The sequence below is a fragment of the Panicum virgatum genome, chromosome 3K, assembly GCF_016808335.1.
Source record: "Panicum virgatum strain AP13 chromosome 3K, P.virgatum_v5, whole genome shotgun sequence".
Taxonomy (NCBI): Eukaryota; Viridiplantae; Streptophyta; class Magnoliopsida; order Poales; family Poaceae; genus Panicum; species Panicum virgatum.
The window spans coordinates 29203801-29223994 of NC_053138.1; the positions used below are offsets into that span (position 1 = coordinate 29203801).

General features: G+C 40.0%; 2 protein-coding genes across 2 annotated transcripts; one reads left to right on the plus strand and one right to left on the minus strand.

The window, feature by feature from the left end:
• The first annotated feature begins 365 nt into the window (after positions 1-365).
• On the plus strand, positions 366-10276 carry LOC120698859 (histone-lysine N-methyltransferase, H3 lysine-9 specific SUVH4-like). The gene is made up of 16 exons (XM_039982617.1): positions 366-943; positions 1015-1080; positions 2494-2583; positions 2725-2805; positions 2889-2943; positions 3070-3179; positions 4921-5100; positions 5525-5623; positions 6484-6582; positions 7336-7385; positions 7513-7601; positions 8060-8233; positions 8450-8550; positions 8633-8815; positions 9179-9409; positions 9877-10276. Exons 1-16 carry the CDS (start codon positions 494-496, stop codon positions 9988-9990), a joined length of 2172 nt encoding a protein of 723 aa, XP_039838551.1. The 5' UTR covers positions 366-493; the 3' UTR covers positions 9991-10276.
• A 148-nt stretch (positions 10277-10424) lies between these two features.
• Positions 10425-11401, minus strand: LOC120698858. The gene is made up of 2 exons (XM_039982616.1): positions 10942-11401; positions 10425-10837 (listed from the first exon to the last, which is right to left on the minus strand). The coding sequence occupies exons 1-2, from the start codon at positions 11314-11316 to the stop codon at positions 10523-10525; spliced, it is 690 nt and encodes a 229-aa protein (XP_039838550.1). The 5' UTR covers positions 11317-11401; the 3' UTR covers positions 10425-10522.
• Positions 11402-20194: the final 8793 nt, after the last annotated feature.

Genomic DNA, 20194 nt, shown 5'->3' on the forward strand with positions numbered 1-20194 from the left:
ACGTGCATACAAAAGTATACAAATATAATGTAAAAATAGTACAAAAGAGGGTTGGAGGGTTCATTTAGACTAAAATATGTTATACAAACATTTATTTAGTATACTTTGCGGGCATTTGAATTTAAACCAAAAAAGAAAAAAATTGAATTTGACTGGTTACCAGTCAAACCGGCCGGTATACCGGTCAAACCGGCCGGTAAACCGGTCTAATCGGCCGGTATACCGATACGAACCGGTTGAACGGGGAAGTTTGAATTTAAATTTGAATTTGTCCGGTTCCAACCGGTAACCGGCCAAACCGGTCCGGTATACCGGAACCGGAGGCCGGCGGTTACCGGTTAGCGGTCGGTAAGTTGAACCCTGCCCAGGCTCCCACCACACCCTTTTTTACTCGTTTCGGCCGTCTCGCCGCCTCCCTTCCGACGCCCCAGCTCCCTCCCAAAACCCACGCCGTCGCCGTGAAGAGGAGGCTTCGCGCGATCCGGCCGCCGGCATGGTGATTGCGGGCGCCGCGGCGGCGCCGTGCCGCCCGCGGAGCGCGCGGTACGCCGAGAAAGGGTACCCGAGCTATGCGGAGCCCGACAGTCGCCGCGCGCCTCGCTGGAGGAACGACGGCGGCGGCCGGGCGAATCATCCTGAGTCCCGGCGCGGAAGGAAGAGGGGGCACGGGGTGTCTGCCGAGGCGGCGGCGGTCAAGGTTGAGCCAGCGATCCTGCAGGTCGAGGAGGCGGTGGCGCAGGAGCATGGTAGGAAGCGGCGCTTGACCGGCGCCGCGGCGAACGTGACGGCGGTGGGCAAGGCGTTTCCGCTGATCGAGGACGCGGAGGATGAGGTGGCATCCACGGGCGGCGGGGCCGACGAGCGCGGCGGCGGCAAGAGCTGGAGGCTGCGGGTGAAGGAGACGCTGCGGGCGTTCAGCAGCAACTACCTCCACTTTGTTCAGGTTCCCTCCTTTTGTTAATTTTGTCGTTGTCCGTCTATTTTTTAGCCTGACATGATTTGTGTCGCATGCAGGAGGAGCAACGGAGAGCAGAGTTCGTAATGCAAGATCTCAAGGCGTTCAAGCTCCTCAAACGTCAGGTTTGGTTGTGATGTTGTGTTTCATTAATCAGTTAGGCTACCTAGATTCGTCTTGAAAGGGTAAAATCTGGGTTCATAGACTCAGCACGAAATTTATACATGTTAAATAGGAGATATATAGTGAGCTACAGTTCAGTTTTCATATTGTAGTATATCCAGGTTTATAGAGCAGAGTTGTGTAGTTTCATTCTGATTCTTTCACATAATTCAGCTACAGAAACAGTATACCTCGACTCTATGTTACATGTGTAATTTAATAGTCATTTACTAGATAGCATCTACTGTGTCTGTGCTTCAATATTGAGCTATTTATTATGTGTCAGTCAGTTAACCATAAATTGTTAAAATGATGGGAAAAGGGTGCCAATGCACTTATACTCGCGTCATGTTAGTCTCACATAAGCCCTAAATAAGCCCCAAATGTGAAAATAGGAGTGAGGTCCAGTTCTTTATTTTAAGTAACGTGATCTAGGACTCAAAACTTGAAACTTTTGCTCGGACACCATATCGATCTACTATGCACTCGTCAATTGATCTTAAAATACTTGTCTGATAGAAAAAGTGCAAGTAGCTTATACTTCAATGGAAAGTGTTGCTGTGTCAAATCGAGATTGTGTGGGAATGCTTAAAAGACATATTTGACAGTGTAAGCTTATAGTTACTTGTTTCCTTTCATTTGCTGCTGCATCATATATCTTTATCTTGAAATGTACTATGTCTGAGAAACATAATGAATCATACGTTGCTTGTGCTTCCTCATCTTACTCAAAATTCTAAACTCTAACCATAATAAACTGATCATAGTACCATATCAATTTTGTACATGGATGCATAAAATCTTCATTCTGAATGGTTTTGTAGATCAAAGCTAAATATTTGAGTATAAGGGGCAGATTTGCTTATTCATTGTTTTGATGCTGTAATTATTTGAGTTGAACATATCTTCATTCTGAAATATTATGTGTGCCCATGTGTAATGCAATGTATTACATATCGTTATTTGTTCTAAACCGTTCTTTCTTTCTGAATGGCTTTGTAGATGCATTTGTTATTTGCAACTTAACTTGAATGTATCTTTATTCTAAAATATGTTGTGTGCAATAGAACAAATAACATATTGTTGTTTGTTATATCAGTCTTTCCTCCCAATGGTTTCATGGATGTGTTTGTTTGTTTTGTGTATGCCTGCAACCTTTCTCTTAATAGACTAATAATATAGAGAAGCAGATTAGGTGAGTCTCTCATAGTTACTTGTTTGTTTCTCTATGTTACCTAAACATGTCTTTAATTTGAAACTTGCTAATGTGTTGCTTTTGTAGCTAGTGCTATATGTCATTTAGTCATGAACGGTTTTGCAGACGAACCTTTTATTTCTACAATTACCTATATGTTTTTTTACGTGCCAAAATGTAGATTCCCAGTGAGTATGGGAGAACCATGACTCTGGCAAAGCAACATGTCAAGAGAGGTCCAAATGGAAGTACTAGAGGCCGTAAACCAAAGGTCAAGCATACATGCACATATCCTCCTGCCCCCTGCAATGCACTTGATTTTTCTTCTCAGTTTTGCAACTTGATACTTGTTTCATGTTCGTGGAATTCCAGGTAAAATTATATAAATTTCTTTTGCATCTTGTGAACGCAGGGTTGTAACAACCAAGTTAATGATAACTACCAGGAAGCAAAACGAGCATCCAAACGACCTGATCTGAAAGCACTAAAGAAGGCACGTTTCTATTAATGATGTTTTTCAAAAATATTTTTTTTATTGATCTGTTGGACTTACAGGATTCTTAAAAATAAAAACAGATGCAAGAAAGTGGTGCTGTACTTTATCGAGAGAAAATGATAGGTCATTTACCGGGTTAGTGTATATTTCATTTTCAAATAGAAAATAAATTACCGAATAATCCAATAGTTTTTGTTTGTGTTGTTACTTTCTCTATATTAGTTTACAAGTTAAAGGTTATAAATGTCTCCATTCTTGTAGGGATTGATGTTGGGGATCAATTCTACTCACGTGCCGAGATGGTTGCTCTAGGCATTCACAGCCACTGGCTGAAGGGTATAGATTACATGGGTATGAAATACCGAGACAAGGTAATTCTAGTTGAATGAATATTCATACTTCAGCTGCAGATATATAAGATTAGTAATAGTTCTAGTCTGTACTGTTACAATGATCCATTTTTAGGAGTCATAGGTTCAGTTGCACTTGTGAAATTTGATATCAAGGTAGAAACTGCTTCAGCATGTACTTGATTCTCTGCAGATTATAAGACGAAATAGGTTAAGTATAGGAACGGGGATAGTTCAGTTGATTAAAGGAGCGGGTGCATGCCTTGACCTCTCAAGTCCAAGTCCTTTGACACAAATTTCTATTTGTGATTAATGGCACATTAAGTTCCTCCTGCATGTTTTTTTAATTTTTTTTAAAAGGTTCAGTATGAACCTATATGCATTCAATTGCCACCTTTTCATGTTGTAAAGGCTTCCTAGCTAATGTGTTATTTAAGGATTATGTATGAACACCGACATTAATGTGTTATTCCACAATGTTGAATTTGTTAAAGCTTCAACAATACTTCGGTCATGGCTCTTTTCTACATGTAGTGCAAAGTACTAAGTGATAATTGGCGATTATATTCTTATTAGTAGTCATGTGCATATCTTACACATTTTTTCATGTTCCTTGAAATAACGTGTGCAGAAAATTGGAATAATGGATGCTTGCTGTGAAAAGAATCCTAATTGTAGTTGGAAATCCAAACTTCTTGGCTTAATGCTAATGCACTTTAACTTGTTCATACCCACGGTACATCCAATTGATAGTTATTACTTATGATAAAAAACAAGGATCTCCTTCCTAAACTGGAATATCTTTGCTGCAACCGGAGAATGCATTGAGCATACATATAAGATCTTCCTACTTTAAGTATGGGTGAATTATCTTCCTAAACTGGATTTCTATGTTAGTCAAAGCAAATTAATTAAATTTGCCAAGCTTCTTGCGATGGATCGGTTAGAGGTTGAACTTTGGGAGTCTTTGAAACTCCTATGCCAACATGGGTTCGGAGCACAACACTTTCTTAGAGCAAAGCCCGGCAGAATCTCCCTTGTTGTTGAGTTTTGTTTAGTTAATGCTGTTGAAGTATAAGTGAATTGCCCACCTCTTCCCATCAGCTTAAGTTTTTTGTTTGAATTCGTTGGTGCATACAACTCAATATGGTATCAAGGCTAGAGGTCTCGAGTTTGAATCCTGGCAGACATCAACAACAACAACAACATAGCCTTTTTTTCCCAAGCAAGTTGGGGTAGGCTAGAGATGAAACCCGAAAGAAATAAGTTCAAGGTTCAGGCACATTGATAGCTAGTCTCCAAGCGCTTCTATCCAAAGCTATCTCTTTAGAGATATTCCAATCCTTAAGGTCTCTCTTAACCGACTCATCTCACGTCAGTTTAGGTCTACCTCTACCCCTCTTTACATTATCGACCCGCTCAAAAACCCCATTACGCACCGGCGCCTCAGGAGGCCTTCGTTGGATCCTGGCAGACATGATTAAATAAAATAATTGCATCCTGACTCCTAATTCCACGTTTGAGGCTTGGCGGAGCCCGCACATGAGGGGGAGTGTTGAGTGAATTGCCCACCTCTTCCCATTATCTTAAGTTTTTAGGTTCAACTCAATAAATTCTAAATGTTTAGTTAATAAAAATATTTATACTCATCTTTTCACGTCGATTCATATGAAATGCATGTGGCTGGATTATGTTACATTGTCTTTAACTTTACCATAAGAAAGTTTTATTTATGCAGTAGTGTTTTCTATTGATTATGCAGAAAGGATGTGAGGACTTTACTTTCCCACTTGCAACCTGCATCGTATTGTCAGGTGTATATGAAGATGATCTTGATAACGCAAATGAAATTATTTACACTGGCCAAGGTGGGAACAACTTGCTTGGCAACCGTCGACAGATAACTGCACAAACATTGCTTTATGGAAACTTGGCACTGAAAGTTAGTTCTCATGGTTCCCTTGATCTTATATTCTGATTAAACATCCCTGTTGTCTTTTCACAGTTGGCCTTCCATCCAGACCCTGTTGACCGCCTCCATCCGGATGATTACCCGAATTGGGATGAGGATAGGATATTTCTATTGTATAGATTTGTTCTAGAGCCACCATTCTCTCTTTATTTTGTGTCATGACTACCTCATAAATATGCTGGTCTTTCTTTTCTTTTCTTTTTTGTTCTTCCCAGATTGAAAATAGTTTCCTTACAGTTTTGCAATCTTATCTTATAGTTCTCTTAGCAAAGTTGGATAGCAGTCATTCTTTTTCTTCAAATTTAGCTAGCATTTTTCTTTGCAAATTCTACATTTTTTTTGGGGGTGGGGGGGGGGGATTGTTCATAGTAACCTTTTTCTGCTGATCCTGCAGAACAGCAAGGACAATGGTAATCCCGTACGAGTTATTCGTGGACATGTTGAAAAGAGCAGCTATTCTGGAAAAGTTTACACCTATGATGGGCTATATAAGGTTTCATGTCCCAAATGATCTTATTGGCACATATTTTTCCAATGCTAAGTGTTTATTTGATAGTTCTAAAGTGACCATTCTATTTTGTCTTGTCATGAAATATATGCATTTTCATCCAAAGGTTTCTTACAATAGGTTTACATGATTATCTTGTCTAGAAAACAGAAAAAAAAAGTTAAGTGACAGGAGCTCTACCTTTTGTCATAGGTAGAAAAAGAGTTTCAACAAAACAGCAGTCACAGGCTAAGACATGGCCTAGACTTCCACCAACTGAACTGCCAGTAAATCTGATGATAGTGCATCACTGAAAAACACAAATGTTACCATGTTTGTCACATATATGTTTACTGATTCTGAAGCTGAACTCATCTTATAGTCATAGTAGTGCTTTGGAATGACTTATTTAATAACTTCAAATTTTACCATAGGTTTGCACAATTTCTTCTTTTACTTTTCATGCAACCTCCGAAAGCGATACCAACCTGATGATAACTCAACTAAATCTGATGATAGTGCATCACTGAAAAACACAAATTTTATCATGTTTGTCACATATATGTTTACTGATTCTGAAGCTGAACTCGTCTTATAGTCATAGTAGTGCTTTGGAATGACTTATTTAATAACTTCAAATTTTACCATAGGTTTGCACAATTTCTTCTTTTACTTTTCATGCAACCTTCGAACCTGATACCAACCTGATGATAACTAAACTAAATCTGATGATAGTGCATCACTGAAAAACACAAATTTTATCATGTTTGTCACACATATGTTTACTTATTCTGAAGCTGAACTCGTCTTATAGTCATAGTAGTGCTTTGGAATGACTTATTTAATAACTTCAAATTTTACCATAGGTTGTGGGCTGCTGGGCAGAAAAAGGAGTGCAAGGGCATTTGGTTTTCAAATATAGATTGAAACGGCTTGAAGGCCAACCACCTTTAACAACTTCTCAGGTATGTTACAGAAAAGCTTAAGTTCAGCCCTTCATTTTTTGCTGCGAGAACAATTGTATGAGCATTAGTGCATTGCAGTGTGGACTGTGTTGATTAGGACAGTGTTGAAGATCCTGATTGCAACTATCTAGCCATGAAATGTCATGTACACATAGCTAACTTTGATTAGAATATGAGTCACTCAAGCTGGCGGTGACAGGTTTATAAAGAAAAAAAAGTTTAGAAGTGCACGTTGAAACTGAATGAAAAATATAAGCTGGGAATATGAAAAGCAGGAAGCTGTTGGGTTGTCTACTTTCTGGGAATCAGGAGGCTATGTACTTTATTTTTCCTGACATGCTTTTTAGGACCCTGGAATGCACGTTATTTCACATTCGTTTATTGCGTCTTTGTTTAGATATTTTCTAATTTGCCAAAGATAATTGCCCAAATTTGTATTTGTATCCGTTGTTATTTTAAACAATCTTTTAGTTCTGTTGTTCTTTAGCACACTAGTCTGGATGATGACAACGATGTTATGACAAAATATACAAGGGGCGTGAAGCTTAGGGATTACATTCTTTGATGGAAGATTCCTCTATAATTCATATAGGATACATAACATCTAGTATGGAGTGTGGACTGATTGCTTATTGTACTAATATTCAGAATTTTAATTCAGCATTTGTAAATACTCATTTCTGTTCCACTTTGTCATTTCCTCTGATCGTTATGCTTGGTGGCCTTTATTTTTTTTAACGCACACTTGAGCAGGTACTGTTTACCCGTGGAAATGTTCCCATGCCAATATCTGAATTGCCTGGGTGTGTTGCTCAATTACTCATCATTTCAATTTTACAGTCTACTATTCAAATTTCTCAGTTTAATCTTTTGCTGTGAGCATTAAATTTTCCTTTGACATCTCAAGCCATTTTTTTATTATTTCAATAGATTGGTCTGTACAGACATTTCTAATGGTCAGGAGAACTTTCCAATTCCTGCTACAAATTTAGTTGATAATCCTCCTGTTCCTCCATCTGGTACAGTTACAAACCTTTAAAGAAGTTTCTTATCCAATGTTATATCGTTGAATCATTTTTGCTTGTTTTCTCTGCTTATGTTAGGAGGTTGCTTGCTTCTTTTAATGTTTGGTATTATTTGATCTTTTGACTTCTTGCAACTTTAATATTTGGGGTGTGTTTAGTTGGAGAAAAAGTTTGAGTTTTGGTACTGTAGCACATTTCGTTGTTACTTGACAAATAATGTCCAATCATGAATTATTTAGGCTTAAAAGATTCATCTCGTGGTAATCAGTTAGACTGTGTAATTGATTATTTTTTCAACTACATTTAATTCTTTTTGCATGTGTCCGAACATTCGATGTGACGGGTACTGTAGGAAATTCGATGTGTGATTGATAAATGTTGCTTTGCTGTAACAAAATGTCAAAGAACCCTCTAACAGAGTTTGATCTATTCCGTGACTTCACACCTTGTAGGCTTCATGTACTCCAAGTCACTGCAGATTCCAGAACATATCAAGATACCAATTGATAAAATAGGTTGTAATTGCAGTGGAGATTGTTCTACCTCTGAGCATTGCTTGTGTGCTAAGCGCAATGGTTCTGATCTTCCTTATGTGTCCACACAAAGGAAAAATGCCAACCGGAATGGTTCTAAACATAACAGTGTTTGAAGGTAAGATTTCCTGCTTAAGATTTCATTGTGTTTTGCTGGCTGGGAACATGTTGACAGTAAACAGTTACTTTCAATGTCTGTGGGTGGGTGTTGGGGAGCGGGGTAGTGCCCTCATGGGATTAAGGATTGTTTTTTCAAACTTTCTTTTACTCTACTATATTTTTTAACCATTTGGTTAACCTTCAGGTTAGTGGAGCCAAAAGCTGTTGTCTATGAGTGTGGTACTAACTGTACCTGCCACTGCAACTGTGTTAATAGAACCTCCCAGCAAGGATTGAAGTATCGCCTGGAGGTTATTATTTTGTTAGTCTTCCTTTCATTTTGGTTACCATCCTTAGTTGTTATTTTCCATGTTTACTGAACTGTGAATCCAGGTATTCAAGACAGAATCAAAAGGTTGGGGTGTTAGGACGTGGGACACTATTCTTCCTGGGGCCCTAATTTGCGAGTATACTGGAGTATTAAGGAGGACTACAGAAGTCGAAGGATTTCTGGAGAACAACTACATATTTGATATAGATTGTCTTCAAACAATTAAAGGCCTGGATGGAAGAGAGGTATCCAATGTTTTCTTTGTCTTTTTGGTTAGGCAGAACTGTTGTAGTGGACTTTTTTTATGTGCTTGGTTTCTTTTTGGGAAGTGAAACCAATCTAACCTTGACTCATTTGTTTTTTGGACAAAAGTCTTGATTTTCCTAGCTCAAGACAACATAGTCTTATTCTATTGGTTTCTGTTGCCTCTCTACTTGCAGCAGAAATATCAACTCCTGGCTGCTAGTTTCATAAGTTATGTCTCATTTATTGAGATCAATAAAGCAGCAGAAATATTAAAACTGCTGAACTGCTTCGTTCCTGCTTAAAATTGTCATTAGTTTTCCTTCTATAAAAGATAATTATTGTTTAATTGTTTTTTTATGCAGCAAAGGGCTGACTCAGAACTTCACATAGCATCACTTCATTCTGAGCGTGACTTGGAGGCATGTCAAGCTCCTGAATATTGCATTGATGCTGGTTCTGTTGGCAACATTGCTAGGTTCATAAATCACAGTTGCCAACCTAATCTTTTCATTCAGTGTGTGTTGAGCTCACATAGCGATATCAAGCTAGCAAAAATTATGCTTGTTGCAGCTGATACCATACCCCCATTTCAGGTGAGCCATCATCGCCTTTTCCCTTTCTGATGGGATATGAAACATATTTATCTAGAAATTCAGCGGGGTTTAAATGATACATGTCCAAGCAACAGGATTTAGCAATGTGACCTTAAGAGTATTAGTCATTTCAATGATTGATTCTTTTTTTTTTTCATGTTACTTTTATTTCTGCTGTTCAGTCATATTTTTCTATCGATGAAAAGAAACTTCAACTGTGTTCATACATAGTAAGATGCCTTTGAGCATGCATGGTTCTCTCACCTTAAACTTGTTGAATTAAAAAAGAAGGGTCATCATGTATAACTTGTACAACCCAGTGATCATAAAATGCCTTTTATCTTCCTGCTGTTGCACCTTCTGCTGATTTGCCACTTTTGTCAAAACAAAATGTTTTGCGGATCTGACTATCATGTAATCCTTCTTCCCCCTGTTATTGAACCAAGGTTATCATGTAACTGGTGCAGGAGCTCTCGTACGACTACGGGTATCACCTGGACAGTGTCACAGGGGCAGATGGCCAAATCGTGAAGTTGGCTTGCCACTGTGGTGCTCCTGACTGCCGTAAACGACTCTACTAGGTTCTCCTATGCCCTTCTTTTTGTTGCTCACAATGCTTCATAGGATGTCATGCTAATTGTGCGGCATGAGAGAAAACTTCTCAATGCATGCTCTGGGCGCCAAACATTCGACAAAATAGAAATCCCGTTTCCATATAAGACGCTCTTGCTAGTATGGAAATGTGCCTTCGTCATCGATGAAACAAACAAATTCAGACGATGCAGTGCACAGTTCTGTTGTTTCTTGTTACTATACATTTGCTGTCTACCTATCACGTGGTAAAGAACCTGTTTTCCTTTTTTTTCAGTTATGCTGTATCCCCATTGTGCTTTAAACATTTCCAAGCTTTTGTTCGTCAGATAACCAGGCTCAGACAGTAATGATGAATGGAAGAGTAGTTTTTTCAATAGTCAGACCAAGAGGATACAGGATTTCGAAGAGAGGATCAAGCCCAAGACAAAATGCGCACATGATACCTTGGAGCAACACACAGGTCGGATACAACTAATGCAAAGCCGCGTAACCATGGACATCCAGACGCAAGCTGCTTGCCTACGTCCTCGCCCCAAATTTCCGGTAAAATCCGGGCGGCGCGTCCGAAGGGACGCCGCCTTCCGCTGCCGCGGCGTCGCCGATCTCCTGAGACGCCGCCGCACCCCCGCCGGTGCCATCGCCGAGCAGCCTGGTCACGCCGTCCAGGAACTCTTTGAGCACCGGGTCCTGCACCGGCGAGGGCTGCACGCAGCAGACCCGCTCGACGCCGACCTCCTCCCTGCTCCCGGCGCGCGGCCCCCCCGTCCACCGCACCGCGAAACGGCACGCGCACCGCTCCTCGCCGTCCACGGTCCCGTGAGCCGCGGGCACGACCTGCGCATCGATCAGTTCGCCGCCCAGCGTTCGCTGCAGCCTCAGCACCAACCAGACGACGCATCATCATGAGCGAGGCTGCGAGGATCAGAGAGGGGACGTACGGACTCGAGGACGGCGTCGTAGAACTTGAGGAGCAGGCCGCCGTCGAGCGGGCAGGAGACGCAGAGCGGCGCGCCGGCGCGGAGGTCGCGGCACCGGGCGTCCTCCAGGGGCCGCGCCGCCGCGCGGAACCTGGCGCGGAGCGCGGCGACGTCGCGCGCGGCGGAGGATGCCAGCAGCGCCGCGGGGTCGTACCACTCGTCCTGCTCCTCGGGGAACTCCTCGTACATGACGCGAAGCGCGCCGCGCTGCACCGCCACGCGCGCGCCGTACCACGCGCCGTCCGCCGGCGAAAGGAAGTCCAGGCGGGAGAGGGACCGCGGCCGCCGCCGCGTCTTGGGCGGCGGCGCCTTCAGCTTCCGCGGCGTCGGCGGCATTGCTGCGGGCCTGTGGTGCGGTCGGGGGTGGTGCTGACTGCGGAGATACAGCGAAGAACCGATTGAATGCTGTGCGCTCTGGTGGGAGTTGGCGGTCGTTTGCGGTCGTAGCTTTTCAAAGTCCGGGTGGCTCGTATCAGGCAGTTTCAATAGAGTTGCATGGACCACATGATGGCATTAAATATCATTAATTAGATCAGTCTCAGTGTAAGTATCGTCAACACAGTTATTTAAACTGGAATCTTAAACTAGAATCTTAAGAACTGTGCCATGTGCCAGTAGAGTGTCATGTCATGATGATGACACTCATATCATATTTCATAACACTCCTCTCTTCTATCTCATCATACTATTAGTACATGTTAGCAAATTTAATGTTCATGATACTCTTATGACACTCTCACTAAGATTGATCTTATACTGACATGACAAGGAGATATTCCCTCCGTCCTGAAATATATGTCATTCTAAGATTTGAAATTTGTCCTCAAATATATGTCATTCTAGGTTGAGAGTGAACCCAACCATCTTAATTGTACATCATTTTTGGGTCTTCCCCAATAGAAAGGTGTGCATGCAACCATATATGGAGAGGTATATATGGGGGAGGTGCATAGAAAAAGACATACTAGTTTAATTAGCACATTCCCAACGCTTAATAATTAGGGATATGATAGTCTTTTTTACACAACCATAATCTGTCCTAAAAACTCTAGAATGACATACATTTCACCACGGAGGGAGTAGAATGATGAAGATGTGAAGAGAGATTTATCGCTATAAAACTCATCTGGCTTACTTAGTCTAGGCAACTGTGCTTATAAAATCCCCACTGAGACTAGCCACAGTGCACAGTTTTATGGCACAGTTATCTAGACTGGAAACTAGGTAACTATGTCAGGTCAGTTTCATGGGAATGAAACTCCTCTATCCTATGAAACTCTCTCATTCTCTCTCTTCGCCATGCCTGTAAAATTGATGATGTGGTATACTCCATCCATCCAGTTTTAATAGATATATTTTTATATGGCACAATGATCAAAAACATCAAGTGTGGTTATCAACCTAATAAATGCAACACAGACTTTTTGTTGGTCCTTCAATGTTTTAACTGGAAACCCTTTGTTACTAGTGCTATTTATTGTCACAACACATGCTAATAGTAAATATAGCTATTATTTTTTAATATTTGAGTTTTTGAAATATATCTATCAAAATTATATGGAGGGAGTAGAATTTAAAGACATAAAACTCCCTATGAAACCTGAGACTGGCCTTAACTTCTCCTAAAACAGCTTCCGATAAAACTGAAATGATTTTTTAGCATTTTTGACGAAATATGGCCCTACAGGCGAAACCAGACGAAATTACGATGTCTAGCTCCTCCTTCCCGGTGTAAACTAGAAATAGTTTTACCAAATGTTTCGTGAACGAAGCTGCTAGCAAAATACTTCATACGAAGCTGTGCCAATAGGAGTTTAAGCTGTGCCAATAGGAGTTTAAATGTTTAAAATTGAAAAGTGCAGCGTAGCTATATTCTTTCTGAGTATCTACAAACAAAGTTACTATTTATAATATCAAATAGAAATTATTAGATACCCCTCTATTTTTATTTACATGTCGTATTAAGTTTGTGCTAAATCAAATTTGAATAACTTTGACCAAGTCCATTAAAAATATACTCCCTCCTTCAATTTTTATAAGACATAGTATAACATGGCACGAATACTTTGACAATTTGTTAATCAATATAACATATCATTTATGATCATAAACTTATATTCATGATAAAGTATACTTGATTACCAATCTAACTATATGAAGTTTATATTATGAAAGTTAAACACCAATAGTCAAATTATTGGTACCTTATAAAAGGGAAAGGAGGGGAAGTAAAAACTATACTCTCCAACATACGCACTGCACCCTATAGTCATGGTGAATTTAATGAAATAAATTTAGAATTGTGAATATTATTAGTTTTTTTTCTATAAATTTGGTCAAAGTTCACCAACTTTGATTTAGAATAAATCTAATATGATATGTAAATAAAAACAGAGGAAGTTTATGTCTCGTATTAAGTTTGTCCTAAGTCAAACTTGCTAAATTTTGATCAAACTTATAAAAAAAATAACATTTACTCTACTAAATTTGTTTTATTAAATCTACTATGAAGTATATCTTGATAGTGCATAGGTTAGATAGTATAGTTTTTATAATATTTTTTTAAAAGATTTGATGAAAATTAGTTAAGTTTGATTTAGAACAAATCTAATACGATATACAAATAAAAATAAAAGAGAATTATGAAATGGCACGTACAACCATTTCTCTTCTATGACACGATCAATTACAATACTATACTCCCTCCATCCAAAAATGCAAGGTACTGGAGAGTTTAAAATTTGTAACCAAATGTACCTTTGGATAAAAGGGTATGCTAATGTCTTTGGTTTTGTTGCTAGTTTTGTAAAGGAATCAATTGCGGTGGGTCAAGAGAGTAAAAAGCCATGCTAATCTTTTTAGTTTTGCTGCAGGTAGCTAAAAACTAATCAGTTGATTTATTGAACATGCTATAACAAGAGATACATGCACTTTTTCTCTGCCTTCACAATCTGCTTACAAAATACCCCTATATTCAAAAATAGAGGGAGTATGCTCTAAAAACTGCTTAAAAATTTAGGATGCACTAGAGCAGTCTCAACCCTCTAACTCAGCTGGTTTCCATTAAACACATTGCCATGTAAGTAAAAAACTTAGGTAGCAGAAGAATTAATAAGAAGAGAAAAAATATGAAGAAACCAGGTCTAATACAAGAAACCATGTCTATCCGAAAATCAAGACAAAGAGAGAGGATTCAGGGGGAGAGAGAGAAATGATATGACTTGATAGCAATTTATTTTGGAGAAATCATCCATTAGGAATATATATTCTCTTCATTTTTATTTACATGTCATATTAGGTTTGTCCTAAGTCAAACTTAGCCAATTTTGACCAAATCTATAGAAAAATATACCAATAAGTATACTATCCAACTTACGCACTATCAATGTATACTTTATGGTGGATTCAATTAAACGAAATTGGTATTGTAAATGTTATTATTGGTTTCTATAAGTTTGGTAAAAGTTTATCAAATTTGACTTAGAACAAACCTAATATGGCACGTAAATAAAAATAGAGAGATTAGTTTTTATGAGTAATATGTTGTGTATGATACTGTAACCAGCAACAATACTTTTCTCTCACATGAAATCAGCACCAGCCAGCAACCACCAGTATTTTTCTCTCACAGCAAATCAGCATCAGTCACGGCCAACCGAACAGAGAAATTAGGTTGTGTTTAGTTCGCAAAAAAGTTTGGATTTTAGTACTATAGCACATTTCGTTGTTATTTGATAATTAATGTTCAATTATAAACTAATTAGGTTTAAAAAGATTCATCTCGTATGAAATGGTTATATAGTATAATTATTTTATTTTTTAACTATAATTAATACTCCATGCATGTGTCTAAAGATTCAATGTGACAAATACTGTAGATTTTTTTTAGAAATTAAACATGGTCTAAGTGTATCAAATTTGACTTAAAATAAATTTAATATAACATATAAATAAAAATAGAAAGAGTAGTTTTTATGAGTAATGTCATATGAGTGACACGGAAAATTATTAAAAACTGGTGGTGTTTTGGGTTGGCACTGGAGCTACGAGGACCCGCGTAGTCAGGGTTTTAATATCTGACCGGTGTCCGGTAACCGCCGGCCTCCGTTACCGGTATACCGGTCCGGTTTGGCCGGTTACCGGTCGGAACCGGTGTAATTCAAATTTGAATTCAAATGGTGTAGTTCAACCGGTTCGTACCGGTATACCGGCCGGTTTTACTGGTAACCGGTCAAATTCAATTTTTTTTCTTTTTTTGGTTTAAATTCAAATGTCCGCAAAGTATACTAAATAAATATTTGTATAACATATTTTAGTCTAAATGAACCCTCCAACTCTCTTTTGTACTACTTTTACATTGTATTTGTATACTTTTGTATGCACGTTTTTTTTGTTTAACTTCAAATCAAATTATACTAAATAAATATTTATATAACATATTTTAGTCTAAATGAACCCTCAACCCTCTTTTGTACTACTTTTACATTGTATTTGTATACTTTTGTATGCACGTTTTTTTGTTTAACTTAAAATCCCCGCAAACTATACTAAATGAACGAATTTTTGAGAAAATTTGACACCATTAGATTCGTCGCACCTTGAAGTATTTTTAGGAATTTTTTAGAATTTAAATTTAAATTTTGAATTTGGGCCAGTTTGGTACCGGCCCAAACCGGAACCGGACCGGACCGGTTTGACCCAAACCGGACCGGTTCCCAACCCTGCGCGTAGTTCGAGCTGGAACGGCGAGGAAAACAACGCCCGGGTGGCCCGTCTGCAGCTTTGACCGTGCTGCTTCCATCCCATCAATCGCGTCCCCCTCCTCTACCGAGGCAGCCGTCGCCTCTGCGGCTTTGCCCCCGCCCCCCGGCGCGCATCCGTCAAGGCGGCTTCCGGCGGCCAGTCCCCCCGTCCGCTCACGAGAAGTCAAGAAAAAAGGCCGGGCACACACAGGGAAAGAGGCGGAAAGGAAACGCGGCTTGGGCTTTGCCCAGTCCAGCTCGTGGTGGCGCCACGCGCACAGAGATCGATCGATGGAGAGGCCCCGAGGCAGGCGAACCGCCAGCCGGCAGCCGCCGCCTGGCCTGACGGCCTGACGGGCGCGGAGCTCCTCCAGGGGACCCGCCCGTCCCGGCTCGGGACTGGATCACTGGAAGGCTGGTGCCGCCGCGCCGCTGTGCGCATGCAGCCAACCGAGGAGAAGCGAAAGCAGGCGGCAGCAGCAGGAGGGGAGCTGGAGAGGAGTGTGGGGGCAGACACAGACACAGACAGCGCGAGGAAAGGGAGAGAGAGAACGTGACGCGCGCAGGAAGACAGGGCAACATAAATGGATTGATCTGATTCGCAGCGGCGGCGGCAGAGCAGGCCGGGGCTGCCTGGGCTGGCTAGATTCACGGAGGCCGGCCGGCCGGCCGCCGGGGCCGAGTACAGTGGCAAGCACGGTACTGTGCGGGCGGCCGGAGGCGGCAGGCGGTGGCCCCCCACGCGCCGCGGCGCCAACAACGGCCGGCGAGGGTCTGTGCCGTCTGCGCACGCGCGCGGCACCGTACGCGGCCGCCAATAATCGGTCCGTCGCCGATCGCCCCGGCGGCCCGCGGCGCGCGCGCCCAATGCGCGTCCTCGAGCGATGGGCGGGTGCGAAAGTTTCTGCAGTGCCGACAAGCTCCGGAGGAATTCGGGTTTTGGAAAAATTCACTGCCGTCAATGTTGATTCGCACGAGGAACTTATGGCTCGCAAAAATCGAAATTTCAAAACTATTACGTCGAATGAAAATCGCATGGAGTATTGAATCTAGATGAAATAAAAAATTAATTGCATAATTTGTTTGTAATTTACGAGACAAATATAATGAGCCTAATTAGATCATGATTAAACACTAAATTACTACAGTATCATGCGCTAATGACAAATTAATTAGTCTTTAGAAATCATCTCGTAGTTTACATACGAGTTTTATAATTAGTTTATATTTAATACTTCAAATGTGAAAAAAGATTGTATTTCAAAATCGTTACAGCCGCAACTAAACAAGGCCTATACTCCATGAATATTGTAAATGGTCGTAAAACACAGAGATACAACTAATAAGGATGGTAAATGGTCGTAAAATTTGACTTAGATTATTTAAAAACTGGACCCTAAACAGATCGGACTCTAATCTTACGATTTTGAACTAAAAGTATATAAGACCAACTTGGATATATGCTAATTTTTTACTTATCCAAATATGAAACAACTATTCTTCGCGAAACAATTATTAGCTCTGTCTCATTCAAACAAAACTCAGGCTAGTCACAGTGGAAAATGTCATTTATTTTCTTCCAAAAATAATATATATATTCTTCCATAAAATAATAATATCATTTATTATTCTTCTAAAACAAATAATGACACGAATTATGAGTGGATGCATGTCATTTATTTCCTTTCAAAAATAATTCACATCTTTCCTTTTTTCATAAAATATTAATATCAATTATTATCCTTCCAATTAAATAATAATGTGAAATATAGGTCCTACCATAAAGCAATGATGTCAATTGTTACCCTTCCAAAAATAATACGTGAATTATGGGTGAACGATTGTGCAAAGGAAAGTAAGATGTGTGTCAAAGAAAAGTAATATGGGGGTACAAGAAGTGGATAGATGAATGCTTGGTGTAAAAAATAATCAAAATTTTGGTGGAAATATTTTTCTTCTATCAATTTTGTTGGTCTACACTCTCTTTGACAAACCTTTGGCCCGACAAGTGTAACCTCCATGAGGGTCACAGTGTGACTAATTTTGGTGAAAAAGGGTTTCATTTGTTTCCAGTTTAATAGTATAGATAGATACACTAAACAACACAAAACAAAGATACCCGATGTCATCGTGCCAAATATGTACTCCCTCATCCATGAAAGAATATAATTCTCGCTTTTCAATAAGTCAATCAATTTGAACTTTAACCAAAGTTATATAAAAAAGTAATAACATTCATGATACAAAAAATATCATTAAATTAGCTATATAGTATATTTTTATAATAAATTTATTTAGAGACATAAGCGCTAATATTGTTACTATAAATTTGATCAAATTTAAACTAGTTTGACCAGCACAGGTTCTATAATTGTATTTTTTTTTATAAACGGAGGAAGCAGTAGTTCGTTGAGCCAATCTACCTCTAGAACGTAGGGGGCAAAACTTAGGCCTCATATACAACCACTCCAAAATGACATCTTTGGCCCGTAGCTAGCGTCTCTTTTCAGTTCGTGGAAAGAAAAGGATGACAATTATTTGTTAGCTATTGCCCTTAGCTAATTTGTTCCTAGCTGATGCACACTGCTAAGCAATTTCGTATTGACAGTTTATTAGAGAACTGCCGAAACGTATCTTTTCCCAATATTGACAGTATATTGAGAAAATGAAAGAGATGCTTAAACTTTTCTCAATATTAAAAGCTTATTGGGGAAAGAAAGTAGTATGCTGGAGATGCTCTTTAGTCTTTACAAGCGAAGAACCGTGCTCCTCCTCATGGCTAGTTCTGACGAGGTTAGCTGCTAACCGTTAATCTTGTCATCGTATTCTGACTATAATAACTCTCCTTATTTTGGGTGGCAAAAGATAACACTCTTTATATGCGGGTGGCAAAAAATAGGATGTGTGGTAAAATTAAAATATATGTACATTTAAATGGATACAAAATAGAAGATATCTGATGCCATCGCGCCAAATATGAAATAGTTCTTTGAGCCAACAATCTACCTCGAGAACGTAGGGGCAAAACTTAGGCCTCATATATTAACCACTCGAAAATGACATCTTTGGCCCGTAGCTAGTGTCCCTTTTCACTTCGTGGAAAGAAAAGGATGACAATGATTTGTTTTACCTCAGCTATTGTCGTTAGTACTTTTTTTCTAAAAAGAAGAGAGTAGATAGATAGTATTTTAAAGGGCTCTTCCATTACAGTGAATCTACGAACGGAATTTATTTGGAGTCCACCAGGGGCAAAAGTCAAGATAAATTCCAAACTGAAACAAAAATAAAAATCGAACTGAAAATTGCTCGGTGCATGCAGGGCAGATCCGCCAGCCGGATCAGAACCGGACGTGACCTGCCGTCCCAGCCCTTGGCAACGCAACGTACTCCTAGGCGTGGCAGGAGTGTGACAGAACCGTCAAATTAAAAAACTTAATTAAATGTAATGGCCATTATTTGAACGCATCAGGCGTATTAGCTTAATTAAGTGCAATTTGATAGTTTGTTTTCAACCCACAGGCCGATCGAAACACACCAGAAGTCTCGCGCGACGGCGAGCGCAGACGGTACCAGCATGATAAAATTTTACAAAATAGTAAATAATGTTAAGGTATTTACAAAATAACTTTTACAAATTAAAGTTCACATAATAGATAATATCAGCAGTAGAGAGAGTCTAACCTGAGGAAGATTTTCATTAGAAACCAACCGAAATAAATTGAAATAAAACGATAACTACGGAGACGTGAGGATGTCACATCGAGCCCACCGATGTTAATCCTGGTTAGCTTTTATACCGGAAACAGGGTAAACAACAAACCCTGAGTATACTAATACTCAGCAAGACTTACTAGACTATGGGTATACATAGCCCATTATCTAAACATGCCAGGCTTTCTGGCTGTGGATTATTTGCAGAAAATCGTCTAAGGGTGGATCCTTACTTTCAATATTTTAGCTCACATTCTATATAAATTAATATCCTCTAGGCATTTGCAGAACCTTTTCTAAAACAAACATAATAGAAGATCAATTAGTAATCTCAACATTTCCTTCAACATATACATTAATATTCCATCTCATTACTACGATGCGGTGCTGCGATCAGGTTGCTCATATCCGAGAGCGACTGACGGCGAATTGATCCGATTTAACCTTGCAAGGTGGACATAACCCACACGGCACATATTTGCCCCGTCGGACAATACGAACCAACCATTCCCCTCTCCGCCTCGAACTACAGAACCGTCCCACCTGCATATAGTCAACCGAGCCCTACGAGAGACCACCAAAAAGTAACATATGCATCCCAATTCTCCGCGGCCACTCGACTGCCCTAAGGGCTGGGTAGAAGTTCTGTTCTTTCGAAACAAGACAGTACTAAGCTTACCGGTTTCGACTACCTCATACTCCCAGTATGCGGTTATTACAATTCAAACTCGATCAACAGGGCCAGACAACGGTACGGTCCT

Coding starts and splice junctions, on each gene's coding strand:
- LOC120698858 (XM_039982616.1), bottom strand. CDS start 11,316: ATGCCGCCGACGCCGCGGAAGCTGAAGGCGCCGCCGCCCAAGACGCGG. Junction 10,838..10,941: donor ACGACGCCGTCCTCGAGTCC/GTACGTCCCCTC, acceptor ATCGATGCGCAG/GTCGTGCCCGCGGCTCACGG.
- LOC120698859 (XM_039982617.1), top strand. CDS start 494: ATGGTGATTGCGGGCGCCGCGGCGGCGCCGTGCCGCCCGCGGAGCGCG. Junction 2,806..2,888: donor ATCTGAAAGCACTAAAGAAG/GCACGTTTCTAT, acceptor AAATAAAAACAG/ATGCAAGAAAGTGGTGCTGT. Junction 9,410..9,876: donor ATACCATACCCCCATTTCAG/GTGAGCCATCAT, acceptor TAACTGGTGCAG/GAGCTCTCGTACGACTACGG.